Raw genomic sequence first — 7,666 nt, 5'->3', positions numbered from 1 at the left:
AACAAGGGGCGGGGCCAAAGAAAAAGGGGCGGGGCTTCAGGATAAGGGGCGGGGCCTCCTGGCCGTGCACCGCCCAGGGGCTGCTGTCCCTGCCCCTAAACCCAACCTGGTCCCCCCATGGGGTCCCCGCTGGCACCGACCCCCCCCCATGCCCAGCACGGCCCCAGGGGTGCTGGGGATGGCCCCGGGGTGCTGGGGGTCCCGCTGCCACCCGTGGGTGCCTGCTGGGCACCGCACCCAGCCCAGGGAGTGGCCCCGGGGGGGTGGAAACCCCCTTCCCTGCCACCACCTGGGGAATAAAAGCGCTCACCTGGGTGCTCTGCCTCTGTCCGGCAAAGGGAGCGCGCACAGCGCAGTGCCGGGGCTGCGGGGAGGGCTCGGAGCTGGCCTTTTTTGGGAGGGGGGCATTGCTCCCACCCTCCTGGACATGGCCGGGCACAGAGGAGGGCTGATCCTGCCCCTGCTGCTGCTGCTGCTGAGCCTCGCCGTGCCCGAGCTGGCACTGGGTAAGGGCTGAGCGGGATGCACGGGGAGCTGGGTGGCCCCGGGGTGGCTTCGTCTCCACGTCAAGTTTTGTTTCGATGGCATCTCCGGCAGGCAGAGGAGGCCTCTGCTGTGCTGCAGCACAGAGCTCCAGGGCTGCACCTTGCTGTCTGGGTCACCTTCCCTGCTGGCAGGGGTGCTGGGCTGTTGTAGGACCGGGAAACTGCAAGCATTTGCTCTCAGCACAATGCAGAAGTGATGTCCAGGGAGGAAATTCAGGGCCTGCAGCCTTATGGCCTCCTACAAACCCTGGGGAACAGCCCCCGACCCCATCCCTCAACCCCTGCAGAGCTTACATGGGTTGCAGCACGTCTGCCATGCAAGCAGGGATTTTCTCCCCTCTCCCTCCCTTCCTACGGGGCTGGCTTCCCCCGCTGCCACTATTTATGCATCGCGTTATCGGTTCCTGAAGATCTGCAGCAGAGAGCTTTGTGTAAACTGCCCGGGAGATTCCAGCCTGAGCGCGGTAACCGGTTCCTGCTCAGCTCTTCCCGTCAGACGGGTTTGTTTGACTTCCCCCCCGGAGGGATGGAGAGGGTGGCACGGGGCTTATCGCTGGTGCCAGGAGGTGTTTCTGCCCAGAGGGTGGCCGTGCCCGCAGCTGGTTCCTTGTTCATCAGGCTGGGGCGTTTATTGTCCTTCCACACTGATGAGCAGGGTGCTGCTGCTCAGGAGGAACCCGTGTAGGGTCCCTGCAGGATGGCAGAGCCCCACTGCTGACCCCATAGCCTAGGGAGCCTCCAGGAACCGGTGGTGGTGGTGCTGAGCCATCCCCAGCTCCATCACGGTGACACCTTGCTGCCCACCTCTTTGCAGGGACCACAGCCACAAATGCTTCGGTGACCTCAGCTCCCTCCACCTCCCTGACACCCGTGGAGACCCCGATGCTGCTGCCCACCACCGACACAGCCTCCGTGCCTCCCTCCAGCCCAGAAACGGGAGCCTCCACCCCAGAGACACCCAGCGTGCCGATGGGTCCCTTCACCAGCAGCACCCTGCCGCCCTGGGGCAGCAGCCTGGCAGCCCCCAGCAGCCCCCCGTTGGAGGTGAGTGGCAGCGTGGGCTCTCCCACCAGCACCACGCTGCACCCTTATGCCACCAGCACCGCCGCCACCACGCCCCCAAGCCCAACCTCTGCAGTCACGATACCCACCCGGCCTGAGGTGACAGCAGGCACATCGCTGGGGACCGGTGTGTCCCCAGCTCCGAGCACCAGCTCGGCAGGAGCTGCACCAAGCTCGCTCCCCACCCTCCCCTCCACCTCTCTCCCCTCCACCTCGGTGGTCACCACGAGCACCAGCAAAGGGCCAGCGGTGACCACAGCGCTCAGCACCACATCCCCGGGGAGCAGCAGCCCCGTTCCCATCACACCAACCGAGCCCTCCACAACCCCGCCGGACCCCACAACGCCTCTGGATCCCACAACCCCCTCCCACCCCAGCACCGGGGGCCCTGGGAGCAATTCAACCCCCAGCCAGCCCCCAGGGACCACCAACGGGACCGTGGGGACACCCCCGGACACCCCCCAGAGCCCCGCTGCCAGCACCGCAGGTGAGTGCAGGGGGAGTGCAGCGCCCGGCCGCGGGCTTTATATAGGGCGGGGAGGTGGGCGTGGCCAATGGAATGGGCGTGGCTTTACGGGCGTGGCTTGAATGGGCGGGCGAGATGTGGGCGTGGCCAGCGGTAGGGCGGTGCCGGGGATGAATGGGCGGGCGGCAGTGGGCGTGGCTACTAATGGGCGTGGCCTCGCGGTGGGCGTGGCCCCGTGGTGGCGCGCTCCCCGTGGTGGCGCGCTCCCCGTGGCGCCCCCGCCACCGGAGCCCCGTCCCCTGGGCGCCCCCCGTGCTCCTCTCCCCGGCACCCTTGGGTGCCTTCGTCCCGGCCGCTTGCGGGGCCGTGCCCGGTGCCTGCGGGCGCCTTCGTGCGGGCTCGATCGTGAGCCCGGCCAGAAGGAAGCGGCCCCGCGCCGCCGTGACACGCTCTGGGGAAGTGATGCCTGCGCAGACGGCCCGGGAGAGAAGTCCTTGGGCTGGAGCACGCCCTTCCTGAGCGCCGCCTGCTCTCCCGGCCGCTTGCTCGGCCGCAGGCAGAGCGGGGCTGTTGGCTCCCGGGGGCTGCGGTGCTGCTGGCACCGAGCATCACCCCTGTCTCGGGGCGTAGGGACGGCCCCAGGCAGCCCAGCTGCTTCCCCGGGCTTTTTCCCATCGGAGCCGTCCCCTCACCAGGCAGAGGATCTCTGCCCCGGGGGCTGGTGGAGGTCTGCTGGGCATCGCACCCACCCCTGGGAGCACCCCCTTCCCTGCCAGCACCCAAGGAATAAAAGCACCCACCTGGGTGCTCTGCCTCTATCCGGCAAAGGGAGCGCAGCCACCGCAGTGCCAGGGCTGCGGGGAGCACCCGGAGCTGGCCTTTTTTGGGGGGGCATCAGCTCCTGCCCGCCTGGACATGGCCGGGCACAGAGGAGGGCTGCCCCTGCCCCTGCTGCTGCTGCTGAGCCTCGCCGTGCCCGAGCTGGCGCTGGGTAAGGGACGAGAGGGATGCATGGGGAGCATCGCTGCCAGGGTGCTTGGGTGGCCCCGGGGTGGCTTTACCCACAGTGGGGGGCACGGGAGGGGACACGCTGTGGGTGCTGCTTACTGAGCAGGAGAACGGGGCTGTGCTGTGTAAGCAACAGGTTTTGCTTCATTTCTGCTGCCTCGCACAGCAAATTCCCTCTGCCTCTTCCTGGGGGCTGCCTGGGGCTGCAGCTGCTTGCTCTCGCCTCTCCGGGGTGGACGGGATGCAGAGGTGGGCTCCCACCTCCTCCCTTGTGCGAGGATGGGGCCCTCCGGAGCAGACATCCACCTGGGCAGGGGCTGCGAGCAGACCTTTGCCCTTCATAGTATTATTATTTAACTTCTGGCAGGCTGCAGCAGCTCAGGGAGGAGGTGGCTGCTTGACCTGAATGCTACAGCGACCTCAGCTCTCTCTGCCTCCCTGAAACCCACAGAGACCACGGCGCTGCCGCCCACCACCGCCTCCACCGGCACAGCCTCCAGCCCCGAAAAAGGATCCTCCGCTCCAGAGACACCCAGCACACCCCCGGGGAGCAGCCGTCCCTCTCCTCCCACCACAGCCCCACACACGGGTGCATCCACTGAGCCCTCGACAGCCCCTCTGGACACCACAGCCTCCCCCCACACCAGCTCTGGGGTGCCCGGGAGCACCCCAAATCCCAGCCAGGCACTGGGGACCACAAACGGGACCAGCCCTGGTGCCTCCACCCTGACCACGGGGACATCCCCGGACACCCAGGCGTCACCCCGCAGCCCCGGTGCCACCACGGGTGAGTGTGGCTGAGGGGTGAAGGGTGGGTCTTCCCCAGGTTTAGGACCCTCTGGCTAACTAACTAGAACCACGTTGCTTTGCCCAGGCACCTCCCCTGCCACCAACTCAACCCAGAACCCAAACAACACCTCCAGCACCTCCACAGCCCAGCCGACGGCACAACCCGCCTGCCCCGGCATCGTGAGCCCAGGCGGTAAGTGCCACCTCCTGGGACCCCAAACTCTTCTCTGAAGCCTTTATGGCAAGGCCCACATGTCCCATGGGCATGGTGGTGGCCTTTTGGGGTCCTGCAGCCCCTCTCCTTTTGCCCTGTTCTCAGCCTGGGGGCTCTGTTGGTGTGCGGGGCGCGTGGTTTGCTGTGCGCACGGGGGGTGGCGCAGAGCAGGGTGGCGCAGACACCGTGCCTGAGGGTGGGGGGCACACCTGAGCCTGCACAGCTCTGGTTGTGGTGCTGGGGAGAGACCCCAGGCGTCAGGTGGAAGGGGAACCAGCAGAGCTGTGTCTTCTGCTCCCAGCGGAGTCCCACATCTTCCTGTCCATGCGCCTGGCCGGCCCCGTGGACCCTGGGAACAAAACAGTGCAGGACCTGATCATGTCCGAGGTGAGCTGTGCCCGCAGCCCTTCCCAAGGGGCTCTCCCCTTTGCCTGGCTGGGGACAGGGGGCAGGAAACCCCTTTTGGGACCCCCTGTCAATGCTGTTTGGTGTCACGGCCGTCCTCTGCCCCCAGCTCCGCCACGGGCTGCAGGCCATGTTCCCGCACGCCAACTTCACCATGCAGTGGAGTGGGAAGAAACCCTGAGCGCTGCCCCACGCTGCAGCCCCCCAGCCGCCCGTGGCACTGAGGAAGACGAGGAAGGAGCCCCTGCAGCCCGTTGTCAGCCCCTGTGTGCTCCGAAATAAGCAGATTTCAGGACCTGGCTGGCTGTGGGGGCACAGCCGGGGGGTCCCACGTCGCTGCTCTGCTCCCCCCCTGGCTGCCTGCGCCGTGGGGCTGTGGAAATCCTGTGGGCTGAAATCCTTCCCTGTTTTTTTTTTCCTCAGTCTCTGGTTAAGGAGACGGCCGCAGCGTCTATCCCCCCGCAGCGAAGTCATTTATTAACTGATTAATTAGGCAGATAAAATCAGGCCGAAGCAGTTCTTACCCTCAGCAAGTCACCTCGCGGAGTGATTAAAAAGTGAAATAATGACCCAAATGGCTGTGTTGTTACTGCGGGTGGGGGGGGAGGTGTTTTTGGCTGATCCCTTCCTGCAGCCCCTGTCCCACCAAGGGAAAGGGCGTTTGGGGCTGCAGACACCAAACCTGGGGACTGCTCCCAGGCAGCTGAGCTGTCACCCAGCAGCCAGGAGGGACACGAAGCCACCTCGGAGCCACCCAGCTCATAGGGTCTGGGCAAGGTGGGGGGCTCGGTGGGGTCTGGAGCCCCGAGAGCTCACCAGGGTGCTGCGATTTGGGCAGGATCTGTCCCCAACCCACTGCTGGTTCCTTTCATTCTGGTCTGTGTGAGTCGCAGGCCGGGCTGGGACAGGGAGGGGGCACGAATGGGGACATAAAAACACGTCCCCCTGTGGTCACACAGTGGCCCTGCTGATGGTGACCCCAATTCTGGGAGAGAGAGGACGGGAACTGCCTGGCCCTGAGGCTCTGGGCTGTGTCACCTGCTGCTGGCCACCAGCCCCAGCTGGATGGGGTTCTCCTCCTCCGGGACCTGCACACGTTTCCCCACAGGGAAAAGCAGCCTGCAGGAGCACACCCCAATTCCCCAGGGAGCTGTTTCCCAGCCGGGATGCTGCCTGGCTTTTTGGGAGGCTTTTTTTTTTTTTTTTTGAGCCCTTAGCACAGCGCTGCTCCTGCTGCAGCGGGGTGCAGAGCAAAGGGGAAGCAGGGCAGAGCCTGCTGGATGGGGTCCCCGCTCCCCACGCCTTGTAGGGCACGGGGCAAAATCATCCTCGTGCTCTGCCCACGCCGTGGCGCCGGGCCAGGAGCCCTCCCACGCCGAGTCCCACCGGGCTGATCCTGCCGGCTGCTGAATCCATAACTTCAGACCCCGGGACGTGGCGCGGGGCCAAGGCCGGCAGACGGCAGCCAAAGTGCGTCACAAAGGGAGGAAAAAGGTCCCCAAGTGCTGGGATGAAAAGGTGACCGGGGCACTTACCATCCCCGTCCGGCACAGCTGCCTTCGTGGCAGGGGGAGGAGATGCTCCGGTGGTGGCCAAGCCCCCCCCTGCCCTCATCCTGGGACAGAGCAGAGGGGACCCGGCTGTGACGGGGGTGCTGTGATCCCAAAATGGGGACACGGGGCTGTGACAGGCTCCCGGCACGGCTGAATGCTTGCGCTCTGGGTGCCTGCTGCTTGCTGGGCTCTGGGTACCGCCCCGGGAAGCTGCAGCCCTCCCAGAGCCCCCGCTCGCAGCTGGGGGAAGGTGATGGCAGCCAGCTGTGCCTCAGCACCAGTCCTGTGGGTCCCAGTTTGAATTTTTCCCACCTTCCACTTCCCAGTGTGGACGTCTTTAGGGGTTTTCTCCTCTGTGCTGTGGGGCCTCCCCACCAGGACGGGGTTTTGCCACCATCACCTCGCTAGGATGAGCTGCTGACTGGGACAGGGATGTTGCTCGCAGTGAGGGGCTCTTCCAGCCCTCAAACCATCCCTCACCCTCCTGCTGTAACCTATTTCCCTCCATCAGCATCATCCCTGGTTGCAGACCCCTCTCCCCGGCACCCAGGGGGACCCTCACCTCCGGAGGGTGGCACCAGCCCCTGGTGACCGAGGTGTCCCCTCCAGCGTCCCCCTCCCCTTCACCGCGCTGTGCCCGGCGCACCAAATGATCCAGAACCTGTGGGGTTGATGGATAACCTGGATAACCCGTCCGTCCCCCCCCCAAGCCCCCTCCAGATGCCCTTGCCGGCAGGAGATGCCGTAATCTCCGCGGGGCTGGAACAAGCAGCCCATTAATTCCAGGAAGGCCGATAAGGCGCTGCCGTGCCACGCTGTGCTGCCTGCTGCTGAGCCCCCCGGCGCTGGGGTTCCCGGCACTGCCCACCCCAGACCCAGGATCCCGAGGGGATCCCATCCTCAGATCCAGCACCTCCCCGCCCTGGGTTTGGTGGGACCGTGCTGACCCCCAAACCCAGGCTGTGTCTGTGCAGATCTGAGTCCTGTGCTCTCTGTCCCATTTCTTGGCTCCGGTGTCCATCCTGTGCTGGGCCGCCTCGATAACTGCGGATGAGAACTGGCCCTGAGAGATCTGGCGGCTTGCTGGGATCCTGGTTTGGGGCACAGCAGAAGGATCTACGGGTTTGGGGCACAGCAGAAGGATTTAATGCACAGCCCCTTCCCGGGGTGAGAGCCGGACGCCGTGCTCATAGCGAGGACAATCTGGGTGCCAGGGTTCAGAGAGATCCTTGGATCCTCCCCCTGATCTATACCTCAGCTCTGCTGGCCCAAAATAGGGCAGAGGGGGCTTTGGGGAGCACAGAGGAGAGGAAGCTTTTGGGAGCTGTCCCCCCGCATCGCCACCGCTCTCCCCGTTCGTTCCGGGCGAGCGGTGATTTACGGCCAGCTCCCGGTGCCCGGGCAGGGGGGTGAGGCGTGGGTGTGTTGGTGTGACGGGTTTTTGGCGTGACTTGGCCACCCCTGGCATCGCCCACGCTGCCGCTGCCACCGCCGCCAGCTCCACCGAGGCCGGCTGGGGCGGGCACGCCGCGCTAATGGCAGCGGGCAGGAGCCGCCCGCGGGCACTGCTGGTTAAGGAGCGATTAATTGCTCACCAAACACCCACTGCTGGGTGTTGTGCAAC

General features: G+C 65.7%; 1 protein-coding gene across 1 annotated transcript; it reads left to right on the top strand.

The window, feature by feature from the left end:
- Positions 1-1,514: 1,514 nt before the first annotated feature.
- Positions 1,515-5,064, top strand: LOC311441318 (uncharacterized protein; the record flags this gene model as incomplete). Its single annotated transcript, XM_084529273.1, has 5 exons — positions 1,515-2,094; positions 3,533-3,868; positions 3,956-4,063; positions 4,386-4,471; positions 4,599-5,064. 5 exons carry the CDS (start codon positions 1,515-1,517, stop codon positions 4,668-4,670), a joined length of 1,182 nt encoding a protein of 393 aa, XP_084385399.1. The 3' UTR covers positions 4,671-5,064.
- Positions 5,065-7,666: the final 2,602 nt, after the last annotated feature.

Source organism: Aythya ferina, assembly GCF_964211825.1.
Source record: "Aythya ferina genome assembly, chromosome: 9".
NCBI classification, from domain to species: Eukaryota; Metazoa; Chordata; class Aves; order Anseriformes; family Anatidae; genus Aythya; species Aythya ferina.
The sequence above is the reverse complement of the archived record's forward strand: the minus strand, read 5'-3'. Positions and strand labels throughout refer to the sequence as shown.